General features: G+C 43.9%; 1 protein-coding gene across 2 annotated transcripts in view; it reads left to right on the forward strand.

Annotated features, from left to right (window-relative positions):
* The window catches only part of Gab2 (growth factor receptor bound protein 2-associated protein 2), a 227,201-nt gene extending 204,032 nt beyond the window's left edge, over positions 1-23,169 (forward strand). The window contains exons 4-10 of one of the 2 annotated variants that reach the window (NM_010248.2): positions 13,046-13,620; positions 14,517-14,587; positions 15,589-15,853; positions 16,587-16,677; positions 17,242-17,347; positions 18,368-18,493; positions 19,094-23,169. In NM_010248.2, the coding sequence (NP_034378.2) occupies positions 13,046-13,620; positions 14,517-14,587; positions 15,589-15,853; positions 16,587-16,677; positions 17,242-17,347; positions 18,368-18,493; positions 19,094-19,237 (1,378 nt within the window). In that variant the 3' untranslated portion in view covers positions 19,238-23,169. The remainder of the gene's footprint in view (positions 1-13,045; positions 13,621-14,516; positions 14,588-15,588; positions 15,854-16,586; positions 16,678-17,241; positions 17,348-18,367; positions 18,494-19,093) is intronic. The other variant, NM_001162477.1, reaches the window with a different exon arrangement.
* The last annotated feature ends 113 nt before the right edge of the window (positions 23,170-23,282 follow it).

Raw genomic sequence — 23,282 nt, forward strand, 5'->3', positions numbered from 1 at the left:
TACCCATTTGACTCTTTGGTCTTGGTAATTAAAGAATTATGATTTGGAGGAACACGATAGCCTTACTTTTTCTTGTTTCTTGTGTTCTGAATTGTGAAGACATTAGTGAGAGAAATGAGAGGCCTAAATAAGAAAAGAAACATACTATAGTTATGAATTAAAAACTCAAATATTAGTAAAATGACAGTTCTTCAGAATGATCTATAGGTTCACTACAATAAAACTTCTAACAAGCTTTTATATAGATACTGTTAGATTGGTTCTAAAATATGTGTAAAAATGAAAAAAATTTAAACACTCCATATTAATCTTCTAAAAGGACAACAATGAAGCATTTAAACTACCTGGTTTCAAGACTTCCTGCCAAACTCTGGTAACCTATAGGATACTGCATTGGTAAAGAGATAAGTACAGTCACTCACTGAAGTGTGAGTCCAAGAAAATACACTAATATGTAGATGCACACACAGTTGAATATAAGTTGAATTCACCTTAAGACAAATGCATTTTATATGCCTAACTTACCAAATATTATAGCTTTGCAGCACAGTGTTCTGTAGAGTATTGGCTGATTACTATGCTGATTAGGAGGCTTCTTCTGAGATGCCCAACATCACAAGAAATATTGTACCAATTTATCACTAGCCGAGAAGAAGCTCCAATGCTGATATAGATACTAAATGAAACTTTCAAGTCCAACTTTCATCAGCTGGGCTTATGGTCTTTGACACAGGTGCCAGTGGAGAAAGGAAATGATGCTAGAATAGCATTTAACAAGTGATGCTAGGATAGCATATAGAAATGATTTTTTTCCTTTTTTTATTGGGTATTTATTTCATTTACATTTCCAAAGCTATCCCAAAAGTCCCCCACACACTCCCCCACCCACTCTCCTACCCACCCACTCCCACTTCTTGGCCTGGCGTTCCCCTGTACTGAGGCAGATAAAGTTTGCACAACCAATCTCTTTCCACTGATGGCCAGGTAGGCCATCTTCTGATACATATGCAGCTAGAGTCCAGAGCTCCGGGGTACTGGTTAGTTCATAATGTTGTTCCACCTAACCTATAGGGTTGCAGATCCCTTCAGCTCCTTGGGTACTTTCTCTAGCTCCTCCATTGGGGACCCTGTGTTCCATCTTATAGATGACTGTGAGCATCCACTTCTGTGTTTGCCAGTCCCTGGCATAGTCTCACAAGAGACAGCCATATCTGGGTCCTTTTAGCAAAATCTTGCTAGTGTATGCAATGGTGTCAGCATTTGGAAGCTGATTATGGGATGGATCCCCGGATATGGCAGTTTCTAGATGGTCCATCTTTTCGTCTCAGCTCCAAACTTTGTCTCTGTGACTTCTTTTTTTTAAATATTTTTTATTACATATTTTCCTCAATTACATTTCCAATGATATCCCAAAAGTCCCCCATACCCTCCCCCCCACTTCCCTACCCACCCATTCCCATTTTTTTGGCCCTGGTGTTCCCCTGTACTGGGGCATATAAAGTGTGTGTGTCCAATGGGCCTCTCTTTCCAGTGATGGCCGACTAGGCCATCTTTTGATACATATGCAGCTAGAGTCCAGAGCTCCAGGGTACTGGTTAGTTCATAATGTTGTTCCACCTATAGGGTTGCAGATCCCTTTAGCTCCTTGGATACTTTCTCTAGCTCCTCCATTTGGAGCCCTGTGATCCATCCAATAGCTGACTGTGAGCATCCACTTCTGTGTTTGCCAGACCCCGGCAAACACATATCTGGGTCCTTTCAGCAAAATCTTGCTAGTGTATGCAATGGTGTCAGCATTTGGAAGCTGATTATGGGATGGATCCCTGGATATGGCAGTTTCTAGATGGTCCATCTTTTCGTCTCAGCTCCAAACTTTGTCTCCATGACTTCTTCCATGGGTGTTTTGTTCCCAATTCTAAGAAGGGGCAAAGTGTCCACACTTTGGTCTTCGTTCTTCTTGAGTTTCATGCGTTTAGCAAATTGTATCTTATATCTTTGGTATTCTAAATTTCTGGGCTAATATCCACTTATCAATGAGTACATATTGTGAGAGTTCTTTTGTGATTGGGTTACCTCACTCAGGATGATGCCCTCCAGGTCCATCCATTTGCCTAGGAATTTCATAAATTCATTCTTTTTAATAGCTGAGTAGTACTCCATTGTGTATATGTACCACATTTTCTGTATCCATTCCTCTGTTGAGGGACATCTGGGTTCTTTCCAGCTTCTGGCTATTATAAATAAGGCTGCTATGAACATAGTGGAGCATGTGTCCTTCTTACCGGTTGGAACATCTTCTGGATATATGCCCAGGAGAGGTATTGCGGGATCCTCCAGTAGTACTATGTCCAGTTTTCTGAGGAACCGCCAGACTGATTTCCAGAGTGATTGTACCAGCTTGCAATCCCACCAACAATGGAGGAGTGTTCCTCTTTCTCCACATCCTCGCCAGCATCTGCTGTCACCTGAATTTTTGATCTTAGCCATTCTGACTGGTGTGAGGTGGAATCTCAGGGTTGTTTTGATTTGCATTTCCCTGATGATTAAGGATGTTGAACATTTTTTCAGGTGCTTCTCAGCCATTTGGTATTCCTCAGGTGAGAATTCTTTGTTTAGCTCTGAGCCCCATTTTTTAATGGGGTTATTTGATTTTCTGGAGTCCACCTTCTTGAGTTCTTTATATATATTGGATATTAGTCCCCTATCTGATTTAGGATAGGTAAAGATCCTTTCCCAATCTGTTGGTGGCCTTTTTGTCTTATTGATGGTGTCTTTTGCCTTGCAGAAGCTTTGCAATTTTATTAGGTCCCATTTGTCGATTCTCGATCTTACAGCACAAGCCATTGCTTTTCTATTCAGGAATTTTTCCCCTGTACCCATATCTTCAAGGCTTTTCCCTACTTTCTCCTCAATAAGTTTCAGTGTCTCTGGTTTTATGTGGAGTTCCTTAATCCACTTAGATTTGACCTTAGTACAAGGAGATAGGAATGGATCAATTCGCATTCTTCTACATGATAACCGCCAGTTGTGCCAGCACCATTTGTTGAAGATGCTGTCTTTTTTCCACTGGATGGTTTTCGCTTCCTTGTCAAAGATCAAGTGACCATAGGTGTGTGGGTTCATCTCTGGGTCTTCAATTCTATTCCATTGGTCTACTTGTCTGTTGCTATACCAGTACCATGCAGTTTTTATCACAATTGCTCTGTAGTACAGCTTTAGGTCAGGCATGGTGATTCCACCAGAGGTTCTTTTATCCTTGAGAAGAGTTTTTGCTATCCTAGGTTTTTTGAAATGATTTTTAAAATATCATAAACTCTTACTTCACATAACACCACTCAAGAGTCAATTTAAACTTAAAAGAGTTCTAAGTGTGAAACTTAACTACTGTTTCCATTCTCTGAAAGCTCAATAAGAAAACATCTCTGACATTGGCATTGAAAAACAAAGATTTTTGTATTAAATACAAAAAAAAAAAACAGAAGAGAAAAAGTACAAAAGGGAAAAACAATGAAGTAGTCTTTGTCAAAATTAAAACTTTTTGGCCAAGCTTTGGGTCTTGCACCTTTAATCCCAACATTTAGAAGGCAAAGGCAGGCAGATCTCTTTGAGTTCAAAGCCAGCCTGGTCTACAAAATAAGGCCAGAACAGCCAGGCCTACAAAGAAAAGCCTGTCTAGAAAAACCAAACAATAAATAAACAAAATTTTCCTCTTCACGGAAAACACTGTCTAGAAAAGCCAATCAATCAATCAATCAATCAATCAATAACTTTTCCTCTTCAACAAATCCATGAGGAAAAAAAAATGGTCTGGGTATAGTCATATAGACCTATAGTCTCAGTGCTTGCCAGAGGATCACTACACATTTCAGGTCAGGTGGATCTACATGGCAAGTCCTGGGCCAGCCTGGGCTACTTAAAGAAGCCCTGTCCAAAAAGAACAAACAAGGCTCTGGAACCATCTCAGAAGAAGGTAAGAGTTAGAGGTCAAAAGACCCAGAGCAAAACAATATGTTCTGGACATGACTTCTGAACATACAGCAGCACAGGTTGCCTGCACAAAACCTGTAAAAGATCAAGCCAATCAACATTCTAGCACTGAGTGGGAGGAGTTCCTGAGCCTGTTCCCCACAGAGCAACTAGGAGCTGGGAGGAAGCATAGGCCAGTTGTCCCCACACTCAGAAGTAAATGGACAAAACAAATTGTAATACATGGATCATTAAATTTAAAATAAATACAAAGGCAGGCTAGTGTGGTCTATATTGAGAGTTCCAGGATTGCCAGGGCTACTTAGAAAGACCCTGTGTCAAAGAGAAAAACAACAACAACTTTACAACATAGTAAGCAAACAAATACCTTTTTGTTTGTTTGTTTATTTGTTTGTTTGAGCGAGGTCTCTTCTTGTAACCTAAGCTATCCTTGAACTTGGGATCCTTCTGCCTCAGCCTCCTAATGCTAGAGGTATAGGCATGTGACATTCCTAAGACAATCCTTTTTTTTTCTGATGAACAAAATATTTGAACAGATATAGTTCATTTATAAATAATTAAGATGGAAAAGACTAATAAGCACATGAACAGATGTACAATCATTTAGGAAATGCAAATTATTGCCTCAGCGCCACCAAGCATTGATTTATAGGCTATGATCCAGGATTTAGAAGACTGAGGCATAAAGATGAGAAGTTCAAGGCCAGCTTCAGCTGCATAACAAAACCCTGTTTCCAAGAGAAAAATCTCAGTTCTGGTTGATCTCCAGATGTGTAGAGTACGGTCAGGGTGTGGACAGCCTTTGGTCCTGCCATAGTCTGCTACATACTAGCATAGTATGACACACTAGCTGCTCCAGAAGAAAGGGATGATGCTTGCAGCTTGAAAAGCACTTTTACATTACTGTCTCACATGATCATCTTATTCATATTCTTTTTTTTTTATTACGTATTTTCCTCAATGACATTTCCAATGCTATCCCAAAAGTCCCCCATACCCTCCCCCCTACTTCCCTACCCACCCATTCTCATTTTTTTGGCCCTGTCGTTCCCCTGTACTGGGGCATATAAAGTTTGTGTGTCCGATGGGCCTCTCTTTCCAGTGATGGCTGACTAGGCCATCTTTTGATACATATGCAGCTAGAGTCAAGAGCTCCGGGGTATGGTTAGTTCATAATGTTGTTGCACCTACAGGCTTGCAGATCTCTTTAGCTCCTTGGATACTTTCTCTAGTTCCTCCATTGGAGGCCCTGTGCTCCATTCAATAGCTGACTGTGAGCATCCACTTATGTGTTTGCTAGGCCCCGGCATAGTCTCACAAGAGACAGCTATATCTGGGTCCTTTCAGCAAAATCTTGCTAGTGTATGCAGTGGTGTCAGCGTTTGGAAGCTGATTATGGGGTGGATCCCTAGATAAGGCAGTCTCTAGATGGTCCATCCTTTTGTCGCAGCTCCAAACTTTGTCTCTGCAACTCCTTCCATGGGTGTTTTGTTCCCAATTCTAAGAAGGGGCACAGTGTCCACACTTTGGTCTTCATTCTTCTAGAGTTTCATGCATTTGGCAAATTGTATCTTATATCTTGGGTATACTAAGTTTTGGGCTAGTATCCACTTATCAGTGAGTACATATTGTGTGAGTTCCTTTGTGATTGGGTTATCTCACTCAGGATGATGCCCTCCAGGTCCATCCATTTGCCTAGGAATTTCATAAATTCATTCTTTTTAATAGCTGAGTAGTACTCCATTGTGTAAATGTACCACATTTTCTGTATCCATTCCTCTGTTGAGGGGCATCTGGGTTCTTTCCAGCTTCTGGCTATTATAAATAAGGCTGCTATGAACATAGTGGAGCATGTGTCCTTCATACCGGTTTAAGTTACTTTTGAATCAGGGCCATGAAAAGAGAATAATAAATAAATAAATTACTAAAATTAGTAATGTTAGCTTTGTATCTATGCCCTCTCCCTCTTTTAATTTGTAGGTGCCTGGCATAAAGCTATAGTAAGTTTGGAATTTCCTAGAAATAAAAATATGCATTATTTATCACTCTTTACTATAGTAATAGCTTCTATTCTTCCTTCAACTACTAAGTACTGTATATTTCTGTTGAAATGGCAAGTTTTCAAATCCAGGTCTTCTACTGAGCTAAAATAAGGAACTGTTGAGTACAGCATCTACTGCCAAAGAAAGAGTTTTGAACTGTTTTGTTAAGATAGAACTCTTTTGTCTTTGCACACAAATTAGTTTCACCAGATTTGTTTTTGTCCACTTGTCTTTTGGACAACACTACAGATTCTAGCTGGTGTCTATTTTCTGTTTCAAAGATGTTATTAAACCTGTTAGACATGATATATTGACACAGGTCACATACCCAAAGAAGCCATAATTCTGTTGAAATCTGAAGGGATAAATTTCAAGTGATAAGATTCCAATATCATTGGCCCAGCAACAGTAGTCTAGAGGAAAATGACGGGTAAAAGGTAAAGTCAGCATATTGGTGAGTTCCCAAGATCTTTTCCAAGACATCCTTGACTCCTTCACCGAGTTGCTTTGATTAACCGAAGGCATCATACAAAATCTTGCATTTCAGTTAACTTTACAAGTGCAGCATTGTTCTCTCATTACATAGAAACGGTGTGCTCAAAATTGTAACCAGAGGGTTCCAGATACAAAGATAAATTGACCCCCCCTCCCTTCTGTCTCTTCCTTCTTTTCTCCACCACCACCACCACCCCCACATCAGCAAGATCTCACATATCCCAGGCTGGCCTTGAACTTACTATGCAACAAAGGACTAGCTTGAAATCCCAATCCTCCAGCCTCTGTCTGCTGAAAGCAAGAGTGCAGGCATGTGTGGCCAGCACTCTATGAACTGAGCTATATCTCCAACCCCAAAGACCATCTCTTTTTTTAATCTTTAATCTTTTTTTACAGTTCAGTCATTATCCCCCTCCAGTTCTGCCCTCTAACAGTTCCTCATCCCATTCCTCACCTCAACCCATTTCCAAGATGTCCCCACAACCCCACACATCTCACACCCTGCCAGGCCTCCCCATTCCGAGGCCTCAAGTCTCTCAAGAGTTAGGTGTGTCTTCTCTCATTGAGGCCAGACCAGGCAGTCCTCTATTGTATATGTGTTGGGGGCCTCATATCAGCTGGTGTATGCTGCCTGGTTGGTGGACAAGTGTCTGAGAGACCTCAGGGATCCAGGTTTGTTGAGACTGCTGGTCTTCCTATGGAGTTGCCTGCCTCCTCAACTTCTTCCAGCCTTTCCCTAATTCAACCACGGGAGTCCCCCAGCTTCAGACCATTGGTTGGGTGTGTCCAATTCAGCTACTTGTTGGGCCTCTCGGAGGACAGCCATGCTAGGCTTCTGTCTGTAGATACATCATAGCATCAGTAATAGTGTCAGGTCTTAGAGCCTCCCCTTGAAAAGGGTCTCAAAGATGGACCGGTCACTGGGCCTCCTTTCCCCCAGTCTCTTCTCCATTTTTGTCCCTGCAGTTCTTTTAAACAGGAACAATTATGGGTCAGAGTTTTTGACTGTGGAATGGCAACCCCATCCCTCCACTTGATGCCCTGTCTTTCTACTGAGGTGGATTCTACAAGTTTCCTCTCCACACTGTTGGGCATTTCTTATAAGGTTCCTTCTTTTGAGTCCTGAGATTCTCTCACCTCCCAGGTCTCTGGTACATTCTAGAGGGTCCCCCCACCTCTCAAGGTTGTATATTTCCATTCATTCTGCTGGACCTCAGGGCTTCACTTCTGGTCCCCCCCTCAAATACCTGCTTATGTTTCCCTTTTCCCCTGCATCTCCCTCTCCCCTCTCCCACCCAGTTTCTTCCCTCTCTATGCTCTATGCTTTCTTCTCCCTCCCAAGTAGGATTGAAGAAGCATCGTCACTTGGGCCTTTCAGCTTGTTAACCTTCTTGAATTCTTGAATTCTTGTTAACCTTCTTGAATTCTTGAATTGTATCCTGGGTATTCTGTACTTTTTGGCTAACATCCACTTATCAGTGAGTACATACCATGCATGTTCCTTTGGGTCTGTGTCAGGATGATATTTTCTAGATCCATCCATTTGCCTGCAAAACTCATGATGTCCTTGTTCTTAATAGCTGAGTAGTAGCTTATTATGTAAATGAACCACATTTTCTGTATCCATTCTTCTACTATGGGACATCTGGGTTGTTTCTAGCTTCTGGCTATCACAAATAAGGCTGCTGTGAACATAGTGGAGCATATGCCCTTTGAGGCATGGTGAGGCATCTTTTGGGTATATGCCCAGGAGTGGTATAGCTAGGTTTTCAAGTAGATCTATTTCCAGTTTTCTGAGGAACCTCCAGATTGATTTCCAGAGTACCAGTTTTCAATCCCACCAGCAATAGAGGACTATTCCTCTTTCTCCTCATTCTTGCCAAAATGTACTGTCATCTGAGGTTTTGGTCTTAGCCATTCTGATTGGTGTAAGCTGGAATCTCAGGGTCATTTTGATTTGTATTTCCCTGACCACTAAGGACTTTGAACTTTTATTTAAGTGCTTCTTGGTCATTCGAGATTTCTCTGTTGTAAATTCTCTGTTTACTTCTATGCTCCATTTTTTTTATTGGGTTGTTTGGGTTTTTTGGAATTTAGCTTCTTGAGTTCTTTATATATTTTGGATACTAGCCAAAAGGTAATGTGGGGTTAGTGAAGATTTTTTTTCAATCTGTAGGTTGCCTATTTGTCTTATCGACTATGTCCTTTGCCTTACAGAAGCTTTTAAGTTTCATGAGGTCCCAGCTATCAATTCTTGATCTTAAAGCCTGAGCCATTGGAGTTCTATTTAGGAAATCCCCCATCCCTACTTCGTGCCCATGAGTTCAAGGCTCTTTCCCACTTTCTCTTCTATTAGATTCAGTGTATCTGGTTTTATGCTAGCCAGAGCAATAAGACAACAAAAGAAGATCAAGGAGATACAAACTGGCACAGAAAAAGTCAAGGTATCACTATTTGTAGATGATATGATAGTGTATATAAGTGACCCCAAAAATTCTACCAGAGAACTTCTCCAGCTGATAAACAACTTCAGCAAAGTGGCCAGGTATAAAATTAACTCAAATAAATCAGTAGCCTTCCTTTATACAAATGATAAACAGGCTGAGAAAGAAAATAGGAAAAACACCCTTCATAATAGTCACAAATAATATAAAGTATCTTGGGGTAACTCTAACCAAACAAGTGAAAGAGCTGTATGACAAGAACTTCAAGTCTCTCAAGAAAGAAATCAAAGACCTCAGAAAATGGTAAGATTAACAGTAAAATGATCATCATATCAAAAGCAATGATCATCCTATCAATGCAATCCCTATCAAAATTCCAACACAATTCTTCAAAGACATGGAAAGAGAAATTCTCAATTTCATATGGAAAAACTTTTGGAGGAATCACCATCCCTGACCTCAAGCTGTACTACAGAGCAATAGTGATTAGTGATAAAAAAGAAAAACAAAAACTGCATGGTATTGGCAAAAAGACAGACAGATCGATCAGTGGAATAGAGTTGGAGACCTAGAAATAAAACCACACACTTATGGACACTTGATCTTTGGCAAAGAAGCCAAAAATGTACAATGGAAAAAAGAAAGCATCTTTAATAAATGGTGCTGGTCTAACTGGCAGTCGGTATGTAGAAAAATGAAAATAGATCCATATTTGTCAGTTTGCACAAAGCTCAAGTCCAAGGAGATCAAAGACTTCAACATAAAACAAGATACACTGGGTCATCTCATGTTTTAACGTCTGTGACACATACTCATAGAACGGGCTCATCTGGGATTGGGATTGGAAGATGGTCCAAGTGACTTAAGATTGCTAGTGACAGATGGTCATTAAAATGCTAAGTGGTAGTTAATCTTTTTACAAATATTTACACATTATTTTCCCTTAAATGAGAAATATACTTAAGCCAGGAGTGGTGGCACATGCCTTTTATCCCAGCACTTGGGAGGCAGAGAATTCATGGCCAGCCTAGTCTACAAAGCAAGTTCCAGGACAGCTAGGACTACACAGAGAAACCCTATCTTAAACACACACACACAGGGTGGGGAGAAATATTCATTAAAAATCAAAGTGGACTTTCCATCATTAATATACCTACAGTCTAGTAGAGTAGAACAAAAGCAAAATCACAGTACAGTGTGAGTCATGACTATATGAAAATGTATAAAAGAGGAAATAAAAATTATGCAGCTAAAAAATAACAAACTTCTTTTTTTTAAAAAAAAGATGTATTTATTTATTATATGTAAGTACACTATAGCTGTCTTCAGACACTCCAGAAGAGGGCATCAGATTTCATTACGGATGGTTGTGAGCCACCATGTGATTGCTGGGATTTGAACTCGGGACCTTCGGAAGAGCAGTCGGTGCTCTTAACCCCTGAGCCATCTCGCCAGCCCAATAACAAACTTCTTTAAAGTCTGAGAAAGTAAGTGTCAGGTCAGTCATTAGCACTCTGATCCAGAAGAAAAATCAGAAGGAAATAAGTTGGAGTAGATTGGGTAAGACCTGAACATGTGAAAAATCATTATGGGTAATCATCATCATTTCTGGTTTCCCAAGACCAGAGTCAAGGCAGAAATGAATTGAAGAAGGAAGGTGTCTTCCTTAGGGTTTTACTGCTGTGAACAGACACCATGACCAAGGCAAGTCTTATAAAAAGCAACATTTACTTGGGACTGGCTTACAGGTTCAGAGGTTCAGTCCATTATCATCAAGGTGGGAACATGGCAGTATCCAGGCAGGCATGGAACAGGCAGAGCTGAGAATTCTACATCTTCATCCAAAGGCTGCTAGTAGAAGACTGACTTCCAGGCAACTAGGGTGAGGGTCTTAAGCCCACACCCACAGTGACAGACCTACTCCAACCAGGTCACACCTATTCCAACAAGGCCACACCTCCAAATGGTGCCACTCCCTGGTCCAAGAATTTACAAACCATCACAGAAGGTGACTGGTGCATTCTGGAAAATGTTCATTTTTACTGCAGAACAACACACCTAGGAGGTTCTGCCACTGCTGGGGCGTCTTCCTGAACTGCAATCTTTATATAGCTAAATCCCACTAACCCCACTTTTTAAATTAACAGATACTATTGTATGATTTTATTACAATACTAGCTTCTGGTAGCCTCATTATGCTCTGTTCCTATGAGATTGGTAATTTGGATTCTATGTGCATGAGATGCAGTATCTGTGTTTCTGTCTGCCTTGCCTTCCAGCATGCTTCCTCCAGCCTGAGCAGCATGGAGAGCCTTAAAGTTGCCAAGTTGTTTTAAACATCTTTGGCCCCAAACTGAAATGCCTTTATTTTGTTTTGCTGTTCTTTTTTCTCGACTCACTCAGATGTGATGTCTGTGAAAAGGCCTTTCTAACATGACCCCACCAGGAAAGGTTAATATGTGGCCACTGACAGACTCATACTTGACTGTGGTAATTTGCAGGGATGGCATCTCCTGTGATTTCTAAGCACACAACACCTCTGTATCCATTGTGTCTAGCCTAGATGGGGAGGAAGACATCAACAAGTATTTGTCGAATGAAAAAATCAGATTAAGACATCTAATGAGAATTGGAAATTCAAAAACAATAATAAGATAAAACATACCAAGGACAAATATGAACACTCTGTACCTGCCATTGATTCTCCTGCCTCAGCTGTGATGTTTATCTATCCTGGGCCTTAGCTCTTGGCTTGGTTATGTGAATGGAAGTGACTGGAAAGGGAGAACAAACACAAAAACCTAGGTAGAGGGGCTGGTAAATTTGGGGGGACTGAATATTAGGACCACCAGTGGCCCATGTTAAGGGGAACCTGGCCAGCATACTTGGTTCCATTCATCTGTTTAAACTTCTAGGCACTGTTCTCTACTACCACCTGGTGGCCACATCTATAAATAGCAAGTTCCTCGCGAGGGAGCTAAGGGAAAGCAGATGATGATCCACCAGTGGTTCTCAGTTCAAACATCACCCAGGAGAACACAGAGGTGTGAGTGTGAACCTGCACCTTATTCTGGTAAAGTCTCCAAGAGCTTACTAGGTTTCTGAAGATACCTCTGGTCTACAAAAGACAGAACTACTGCTGAGGGTTGATTCCCTTGTCTCCCGCTCAGATGAAATCCTCCGAAGGATCATCAGAGACAGAAAGCAGGCCTGGTTCCCTGCTACTCATCCTCCAGCTTAACACAGTACTTATGCAGAACCCAGTTTAACAACCACTCTTGTGAAATGGAAGGCTTACAGAGCCTCTGACCCAGGTTGTAACTAAGACTAGGTCTCGTACCTAGGAGAACATCATGCTGATGTTCACAGGTAGCAATGCTAGGACTAAGTATAAACTTCCCTTCACTGTTACTGTCGTTAAAGGTGGCCTTGCTTCCCAGTACCATCATTTAAAATGAATAAAAGCAATACCATTTTCTACCCTACTAGAGTTCTCAAATGGAAGTCATTTTACCAACAGTTTTAGATTTCTGGAGAGAACCAGATTCTTCTCAACAAACCATGATTCCTGGTAGAAGATAAAGCCTATAGCTTAAATTTAAATTGGTTCTTTAAAATACAAGCACCAGTGCCCACGAGCGGACTTTAAAGAGAAAAAACTAAAACTCAGATTTTCTGTTTTCTCCCACAACTTGCCATATGTGTGCTCTTTGGTCATTCAGAGAGTGAGCAGGTTATCAGTATGACTGTTTATTTGCATCTCTGGGGCCCAGGAATGACCATATTCTCTGCTAGGAACAGCCACAGAGAAGTCCAGGGGCTCAAAAAGGTTAACATTGCTGGAGCATACACCTGCTAAATACACTAGAGTTGACTTCCTAAAGAATCTTCAGATGATTTGAATTACTATTTTGGAGATGCCTAAAGTAAAAGTCCTAAGATTACACAGTTAATATGTGGTAGGGACTAGGAAGAACTGGGGTCTGCCTGACTCCTCAGTATTCCCACAACAACGAGCTGCGTGCATTGAACATCCTCTGTCCTCTTCTCACTGTCCCCTTCTTGTCTCTCCTTTAGGAGTGCCAGCTTCTCTCAGGGCACCCGGCAGAAGAGTGATACAGCTGTGCAAAAACTTGCCCAGAGCAATGGACACTGTATCAACGGCGTCGGAGGTCAAGTCCATGGCTTCTATAGCCTTCCCAAGCCAAGCCGACACAATACAGAATTCAAAGACAGTACTTATGATCTCCCACGGAGCCTGGCTTCCCATGGCCACACCAAGAGCAGCCTCACAGGGTCTGAGACTGATAACGAGGATGTGTACACCTTCAAGATGCCCAGCAACACCCTGTGTCGGGAACTTGGAGACCTCCTTGTGGACAATATGGATGTCCCAACCACTCCTCTCTCAGCCTACCAGATCCCTAGAACTTTCACACTGGACAAGAACCACAATGCCATGACAGTGGCCACTCCTGGAGATTCAGCCATAGCTCCCCCACCCCGGCCACCCAAGCCAAGTCAGGCAGAAACACCTCAATGGGGCAGCATTCAGCAAAGACCTCCAATCAGCGAAAATAGCAGATCTGTAGCTGCTACTATCCCCAGGCGCAATACCCTCCCTGCAATGGACAACAGCCGACTCCATCGAGGTCAGTGTAATCTGGAGCTGAGACCAGAGGGCCAGGGAGGTGGGCCAGGCATTCTCAGTATATTGCTAGCCCATGGTCACCCCTAAGCCAAGGTAAACTTAAGGACTAATTAGTTCAGTGATAGCAGTTGATGCATCTTCTGTGCAATTTCCTTAGCAGTTGATCCTCCGCCTAGCTGTCAATATGACACCCACCATGGCAGAGGTATAGCAGACTCCACCTTGGAGATGTTGATATTTTGGGTTTGGAGGCTCAAATCATATTATTTTGTTTATTTAAAACTAAAACCAAAAATGTAAAAAAAATTAGAAGAAAAACAAAGTTAAAGAAAATAATACAAAATGGGATCTTCATGGTATTTTCATGTCATAGAATTTCTAGTTGAATTCTGAACCTGGACTTGAAGCCGCTAAGTTCTGTCCTCACTTATCACAGATAAATTCCAACTCTGCATACCTCCTCTGTTCAGTAAGCTGTCTTTAGAGGTTGCAGATCTTTCTCATCCCCCTACTGTGACAGCAGCAAAGACGAGCCTTGGGTCTATGGGGCCAAGCATCCAGTTTAGAACTCTGCCGGCAGTCAGGCGATCTGAGCAGTTGCCTGTGCTTTGGAACTGTATAACACATACACAACACACCCCTGCCCTTCAAAGCTTTTTCAAAGCTGGAAAAAGAAAACCAACATATGTAATTAGTGTAAATGCCATTACCAAAGTATTCCCAGAGGTGAGAATGGGCTGATTGGGAGATATTAGAAGAACCCAGGGCTAAAGTCAGGATGTCCTCTGCAGACACCCACACTGGAACAGACATGAATATTAGAATTGCCACACTGGACAGTGACAGGAGAGTCATGGGCTCAGCATGAGTATAAACTCTCTTCTTCCTTCATCACAGCTTCTTCCTGTGAGACCTACGAGTACCCGGCACGAGGCAGTGGGGAAAGTGCCAGCTGGTCTGCTGAACCTGTGAGTGAGAATGTTAATTCTTTCCTGGGGGGTGGGGTGTGATTGGGGCCTCTTGGGTCAGTCAGGGTAGGAAAGAAGCTATGCCACATATAACTAAAAGTGTACCACCCGAAGAATGATGGCATTTCCCTCAGGAACTGCCTACCTGTCCCAGTCCAAAGTCCTAGGGAGGTGTTTTGAGGAAGTAAAAATGGCACCTTCATCTGGTCCTGTGGCAAACTAGAATACAATGCAGCAGACACACTCCAAAGTAGAGGGTACTTTAAGGCAACAGCCCTGCTCTCTAGGTGTCATGTGGAGTAGGAACATAGCAGAAGTGGTGACAGATGACAGCTTACATGGGGCTCTCAGGCTGTCTCTGGAATGGGTTGACCACAGTTGTCCAAGTTCAAAACAAGTTGATCAGGATTTAGGTTCAAGCCCACTGGAAAGACAAGTGAAGAAGCCCTGTGGGTAGATGTGCTCTGCTAGGCAATAAGATGGTGAGAGTTGGGAAATGGCTATAGTTAGAACAGCTACACTACTATACAAGTCTGTGACAGTTCTACCTACAACTTGCTACTATGTGACTCAGGTACCTGGAATGAGCCCAGGCTCACTGAATGCTGCACAGGAAAGTGTAGCTAGTAAACCTCCCCTTCCAGAGTCCTGGTCAGGGTCTAGATTGACTCATCAGTGGTCAATCCTGAGCTATTCCTAGCCTGGACTGCCTTCTACCTTAGCCAGGCAGCGGGAGCCCAAATACCTCTAGCCACAAGCCATGGATTTGAGTAACCACAAAGTTTTGTACTTCCGTTTTATCACAAAGATAAGGCTCCCAAGAGATGGTGAAACAAGTAACTGCAGAGCTCATTTCTCCTTGGTTCCCACTACACATCTTTATTTGATCTTCCCAAGGTCTCCCTTTAAAAAGTAGCTAACCAACTGAGACAGCTTGTACACAGTCTCACCTTACTTCTTTTCACTAGTTACAGGTAGATCTTTTACCTTTTTTTTTTTAGCCAGGAAAGACTGCCGTAGGTCGATCAAATAGTGCCAGCTCTGATGACAACTACGTGCCCATGAACCCAGGTTCTTCTACCCTGCTGGCTATGGAACGACCAGGGGACAACTCCCAGAGTGTCTACATCCCCATGAGCCCAGGACCCCATCACTTTGACCCACTTGGCTACCCGTCCACAGCCCTTCCTATTCACAGAGGCCCCAGCCGAGGAAGTGAAATCCAGCCACCCCCGGTCAACCGAAACCTCAAGCCTGACAGAAAAGGTAAGCCCACTTTTTGCCCCATCTCATCTCTGGATAGCATTTGCTTAGAGATTGGGTAGATACTGGGCTTAGAAGTATGTAACTGTGCAGATAATGTAAATTCACACTTCGGATTTGTTTATAGGGAAAGTGTCCGGAATGCTTCACATAGTCCACTGCAGGTGTGCAGTAGTAGGGCCATCGTCTGTGTGGAGATCAGGAAAACATGCTAGAGTCCAAACTGGACTTCTGCTGGGATTGAAAAGGAGAATTGGGGAAGTTAGACAGAGATGGAAGCCATGGGTGTGACTCTGACTATGTGACCTTGAGCCTTACAGGGTCCTGTGCCCCTTTGCTTTCCTTCACTGTTATTTGTATAACACTGTCCAAAATCAACAGCAGTAGTCACAATGACCATCTCTATTGTGAATACAATCTGTTCTCATGAGAAGTCATAAAACCTAGGGAGAATCTTTATTGTCAGACCCATAAGTCCCATTTTGGATTCTGGAAGTCTTGATTACTATAGATACAGTGGGAAGGACACATACTTTAGAATGTGACGACAAAGACATAGACTTAAGTATCTAGAGTTTGATATCTGTGGGAGTCCTGAAACCAAGCCATCTGTATGTCCTTACTGAGCCTCAGATGCCCTGTATAAAGCTGACAGCGTTTGTACAGTGCTGGCGTGTTACATATAGTCTGTGTGTGTAGTGTAGTCACTGATCCCTGAACTCTGTTCCTGCTTTAGCAAAGCCAACACCCCTTGACCTGAGAAACAACACTGTCATCGATGAGCTGCCCTTCAAGTCACCTGTCACCAAGTCTTGGTCCAGGATCAAGTGAGTGACTGCAAAACCAAAAGTTTGGGGTCAGAATTGGGTGGCATGATAGCTGGCCTAGCAGTCAGGACACCAGGACATTGATGATAATGCTATCAGGAGCTTTGTTCGGTTTCTGGTCTTTGCTACAAAATATATGGTATAAACACTTCAAGACAAGGATAGATGTGTTTTGGTTCATGATTCAGTCTGTGGTCACTTGGCTCACTTGAGGCCTGTGGCAAGGCAAAAACAGGATGGAGAGAGCATGACAGCCAGAAAACAAAATGTATGCCTGTCCTGGCTGTCCCATTCAGCCCCTGTCTACTTGGCTGGTACTATACACATTGAGGGTGGATCTTCCCACATCTGTTGCTGTGCCACATGCCAATTATCGTCCACGTTTTGTTAATCTGTCTCTTGATCTCTTGGGAATTGTTTTCCTCTTCTGTGAAGGGGAAATGATTAAAATGTCCCTATATTAAATCTATCTGATAATGGAAGTGTGAAACTCAGGTGAGAGGCCAGGTCTGGGGTTAAGAACCAATACTTCTCAGGGTTCACTCTCTTTTTTTTTCTGTCCAGCAGCCACACCTTTAACTCCAGTTCCTCCCAGTACTGCCGTCCTATCTCCACACAGAGCATCACCAGCACAGACTCGGGAGACAGTGAGGAGAACTATGTCCCTATGGTGAGTCCTTGAGAGTCACTGGACCGTCTTCCATTTCTTCTTCCCAGCTCAGGCCATGGCCATAGACGTCAGCTTCCTGATGCAGACCCTTCCTAGACACATGACTGTCAAACAACAGGGTTATTAGCCATTAGAAATACACAGCTTTACCCCCAAGGACATCTGTGTTTTAAAGATCCCAGGTGGCCTGCCTTTCTCACTACTCTAATTTAGGTGACATTATGATGGGTGTCCTTGGAGAGACAGTGTTGGGGAGACATAGAGATATATAACTCCATGCAGTGTGATGTAGTAGTAGAAATACACACAGAGCAGAATACAGTTCCTCTCTGGGGTCATTAAAAAGGGTACAGCTGCCAAGGCTGCAGAGGTTCGAGAAACAGATCAGTCATTAAAATGGGACTATCACTTCTTACTACAGTCAGATCATGGGCACGTTTTAGACATAAAGTGCTCTTTTAAAGCTGAAGACAGAGCCCTAGAACTTCTCACGTGGGAAATGGCTGAAGAAATGAAGGCCTGTCACCCAGAAACAAGGTGACTGTTCAGGTCTCTGGAGAAGAGCAGAGAGCATGAGCTGCTTGTGTCCAGGTGTGCTAGGAAGCTGTGCATTACCAAGTGTGGAAGGATGTACTCACCAGGGACCTGCCAACCGAGGCTGGGGCTTTAGGATAGACAGTACCTAAGACTTGCCCCTAGTCTGCCTAGGGTGTGGGGAGCAGGCACATGGATTAGCACAGGTTTGGTAGTCAGAGCACATCCCTGGCTCTTGTCATGCACCAGCTATATAAATGTAGGTGACTCACTGTACTTCCTGAATCTAGTGTTATAACCTCTAGTGATTTGAACAGTGGTGATATCCACCTCTCAGGGCTGCTGTGAAGACATGAATGAGAATATGAACAGTCTCAGTGCACTGGCTCAGTGCAGGACACAGTAGAGGAGCTCTTGCCCCTGGAGGTAGTTTTCCAGGTGGTGGTTTAGGTTGTTAAACTTACCCAGTTTTACTCTTTGTCATAGCAAAACCCAGTATCTGCATCCCCTGTTCCCAGTGGCACTAACAGCCCAGCTCCAAAGAAGAGTACTGGCAGTGTGGATTATCTCGCCCTGGACTTCCAGCCGGGCTCCCCAAGCCCTCACCGCAAGGTACCTGGGAGTTTGGAAGGAGGGAACACATCCCAGCAGCCCCTCTGCAGAGACATTTTATATGAGCATTGCAGAGCGTCAGTCTACTCATGTCCTTGCCGTGGGATATACTCACAGGGATTAGTCATGATTACAAAGGAATTCTGTCAACAATGTAGGAGATGGAGATCCTCTCTTCCTTTCCTTTGAGAGAGACAGAGAGAAACTGTCTGAATGAGACACAGCATCCCTTGGAAGGGACTTTAGGGCCTGGGAAAGCCTCACCAAGAACCACTTTCAGCCCTAAAAGCCAGGGAAGTCCACCTCAACACACTTTCCCTCAGTGTGTTGTGAGGGCATAAAGGCCTGGTGCTTATTGTCATCCAACACATCCCTTTCCCTGGAGGTGTGGCCAAAGGAAGATGGGTGGAGGCACTATTGAAAGCCTGAGCCAGAGGCAGGGCCCAGGACTGGCAGGTTATCCTGAAAGCTGAGAATGAGGTGTCAGCAGGCTTGGTGCCTCCAACAGAAGACTACTTCACTTTGAAATCCACCTTCAGCACAGACATTCAAAGTGATAGCCTTATGTAGGTAACTCAGCCATTTCTTTTGTCCCCTCAGCCATCCACATCATCTGTCACATCAGATGAGAAGGTAGACTATGTCCAAGTGGATAAAGAGAAGACCCAGGCCCTGCAGAACACCATGCAGGAGTGGACAGATGTGCGGCAGTCCTCCGAACCTTCCAAGGGTGCCAAGCTGTAATGAAGGGGGCCACCAAGTTCAAGAGCCATGAGGCAGCTGCCCAGACCTGCCTCTTCTGTCACCTCTTTCTCCATTTCTTCCTACACCTCTCTCCCCTGTACCACTTTCAGCCTTCAAAGCACTCAACATCAGGGACCTGACCCTTTCCCATCAGAGGCAAGGGCCTGGTGGAGACACTTCCTCTGCCACTTGGGTTCCACCTATGACTTCTGTCAATACTAGCTGTGCCTCCACCACCTTAGTTAGGAGCTGTTGCCAAAAAAGCTTCCTGCTTTGGACCCATTTGTCTGCTGCTTGGACTCTTAGAGGGAGGGCTGAAGCTCTGAGCTAGGCTCATGCCTCGTGTCTGCTCACTGCTCTCTACCCTCTACCTCAGGGCTGCTTCTCCATCCCCAGCGGAGAATGATAACCCAGGGAGCCAAGAACCAGCCGACCAAAGTACACATGTGTTTTCCTATCCCTGCAACTTTGGCAAGGAAAAGGCAAGGTGACACAAGATGAAATGGTTGATAGTGGAAGTCGGAAGTTGCCTTGAGTGAGAAAGAAAGTATGTCCCCAGATATGGGAGTGTAGCTGATAACCTGCAGGGTGGTACCCAATATCAGGCCATGGTGGTTGCTGAAGACTGGAATATGAAGGACTGCTGGAAGGAAAACTGACAATGATAAGCAACCAGGAACAGCAGAAGTCTTTGGGGTGACAAAGCTTGGAGCTAGAGGACTCTGCCACTCTGGGACAGGCAGTCCTCTTCCCTGGCCCTGATAATGAGATGAAACAGAGTAGGGAAGACAGTAGCAGGTGATATGGGGGATGGGAGGCAGGAAGGATCCTGGGACAGGAGTGTGCTAAGCTCAGAGCAGTACAGGGACACTGCCATGGAAAGAAAGTTTCTAGTAGGTAGGAGGGCTGACTTAAGAGACTGGGAGGCCGGCAAGACATGTAGCAAGTGGGGACATGTGTCCAAAAGGCCTGATGGGGAGCCCAAGGCCACATGCAGAAGTACAGCAGGAAGCAGAATGAGAAGGAGTCATACTTTGACCAAGGAAATCTAGAAATCACATGAGGGTCTGGGTAATGGCTTGTGCCAGACAGAAGCACCTCTGACCTAATGCCAGACCAGATCTTTTCTCTGTTGTCCTCAGCTGCAGGGATGGTAGAAACTAATCCTCTCCTTCCATGGCTTCAGAGGTCACCAGAGCAGAAGGGATGGGAAGCTGTCATTGCCTAAGGCTCTTAAGGTAGGGCAGGGAGATCTGAATGTGTTTGTGTTGAAAGTTGTTGACCAAATTTTCAAGCATTTCATTGCAGAAGAAAAACAGGGAAAACCAGCATTTCATTTTGCCCTAGATGAACAGATTGTTGTCCTCTAAAAACTAGGACTGTTGAGAACTAAAGACACACCTCACCTCTCTCCTCCAGAGAGCCCTGTCTAGGAGTTCCTCAGTAGTAGCCCCTCTTCTCACATTATGATGGATCATTTAGCAATGCTTGCCAAACCCTGTGCTACCTTGTATAGTCATACCTTGTCCCTAACTACAGGTCACAATCAGTGAGAAAAGTAAACCATAAAGATGACTGGCAAGTACATAGAAAGGAAAAGTGCTAAAGGAAACTGAGCTACAGGGAGGGGAAGCCTCAAGGAGGGAGCAGAATGAGTTTTAGGCAAAGGATAGGCAGAGGTGGGTCCATGGAGGAGACAGACGAGGTGAGGGAAGCCTCGGCTTTGGGAACAGAGGGTCTTTGAAGGTATGAAGTGTGCACTGTCACCTTGCGTGAAATGGGGCTATGAATGGTTGCACTGAGCAGTATTACAAGGTACTTGGCTGGCTCTGCCCAGACTCATGGTGTCCTTTAAGGCCTTCAGTGGATCTCCCATGTGGCAAAGCTTTTGACTGATGCTGCCGGAGCTGATAGCAGGGCTAGGTATCATTGGCTTTAGCAGCCACCCCATAGACCCCAGAGTGCATTTTCTGAATGAGTGTGCCATGTGAATGGAGCTGGCTGCCATCTTCCAGGATTGAGGTATTATTCTAGTTAGTCTCAAGGCCTCCGTCTTGCTCTGGTTCACCTGTGGAAAGCTGAGCTTTGGCTCATAATCCCAGACTGCTAGCCATGACTAATGTACCCAACCATCTACCCATCCTCCAAGCCCAAATAGGAAAAGCCAATTCCATTTAGGAAAAAAAAATATCCATAAGTCAAAGTTCACCTCCCCTGGTGGCTGTCAAGGACTAAGAGCCAAGAACATCCATCACCTCTTAGCATAGCTCCCACAAGTACCTGTCCTGCAGGGCAGGGCCTCTTCCCACTTCATCCTACTAGACTAAACTTTAGTAGGAACAGTAAAGAAAGGAGATGGCATCTCCTTGAGACTTGCCAGTCTGTGAAATGGGATGGTCACAGCTGATACTCTGCTGCTGTAAGAACCTGGATGATCATTTGAAAGTCTGAGTTACTGGATAAGAGCGGCACACAGAACATTAGCTTATTAACTGCCTCCCTCTCTGTCTGGATTTTGCGGATAGCTACATTGACTCCATGAAAAGAAGCCACATTCCCAGAACAGAAGCACAACCCTTCTGAAGTTACTGGAATGAGGGTACAGGTCTGCCTTTGGGCCCTTTATATAACAGTAGCTATAGTCCCAGCCGTGGCTCCCTCCCCTCCCTGCAACACAGCTCTGTAAGCTATGAGAAGAGGGAGCTCTTCCTTCCCATTCAGGCCTTTGGCTGTAAAGTGTGGGGAAGCAGGCTGACCTTAGAGGGCCATATTGCTGGGGCTTCCCATATCTGGGTTCTTGGAAAGGCAGGAACATCCAGACTTGCCATGGGCACCTGCTGATAATTTGTGCTGTCCTGGTATCTGGTGGTGTGTGTTCTTGTGTAATCTGTGGGCTACTTGTGTCTTGAAATGTAGAATCATTTCATTCAGGATTGTTACTATTTGTTGGGAAGAAAAAATGAAATAGAAGCAACCTAGTCTTACATCGTGTCTTGTTACCATTTAAGATTGACATTTAATTTTTCAAGTCATTGTTGGTGCCTAATCACTTAAGTTATTAATTTATTCTGTTTTCAAAAAATTGTAACATATTTATCTTGTGAAGTCTGGGGGTGGGGTGGGAAATGTGTTCAAGTGAGTCCTGTTTCACAGTGGTAACAAATGGTACAGGCCTGGAGCTTGCAGGTCCCTTTTTATTATGGTGTAGAAGCAGGACAATAAAGTCCTTTAGAAATGTAACCCAGAGTAGACTGCTGGAGAGTCTTTAGGGGGTGGAAACTTACTCTTGTCCCATCCTGGGCAGTCTTAGGACTGATGCTGTCCTATAGATACCTTCTCTGACAAACTCATTTCAGGATCATTTCATGAATAACCCCAGGAGCTGGTGTGCCCAATTCTGCTCATCTTGATGGGCTGCCATTGGGCACTTTTCCAGGCCAGGAGAAGAATGAACCTTCTTTACTCCGACCAACATCTGGCATCTGCAGTGGTGCACACCTGTAATCCCAGCACTCTAGAAGCTGAAGCAGGGACAGGACAGCCAGTTTCCTTGACAGTTCCAGAGTCTGGCATTTGGACCAAAACCTCTACCCCTTGTCACAGCACCATTTTGACCTTCCAGATACTTTGTTCTTAAGAGAATGATCGTGGGTCCAGGCCAGTCCCAGACCCTCCCTCAATATACAGCCACCCATGTCCCTCTTCAGCTGCAAGGCTGTGACTATGAACAGAAAGAGCTGGATGTTGGGTCTAGAGAGATGACCGCGCTGTTTGGTTCCCAGCACCCACACTGGGTGGCTCACAACAGCTTGTAATCCAGTTCCACGGGATTTGATGCCCTCTACTGGCCTCCATACATACATGGTACACACACACTTAACAGAGATACACATTCATACAATAAAAATAAAAGTTGTTTTTAAAAAAGCCCTAGATGTTGACTCTGGAGTGCTGGAGAACTGCCTCCCAGCCTGTCCCAGCCCATACCTTGTCTACACAGGAACAGGCTATGGCTCCCTTCTCAGAGGAGAAACAAAGGAAGGTA

This window comes from Mus musculus, chromosome 7 (assembly GCF_000001635.26).
Source record: "Mus musculus strain C57BL/6J chromosome 7, GRCm38.p6 C57BL/6J".
Classification (NCBI taxonomy): domain Eukaryota; kingdom Metazoa; phylum Chordata; class Mammalia; order Rodentia; family Muridae; genus Mus; species Mus musculus.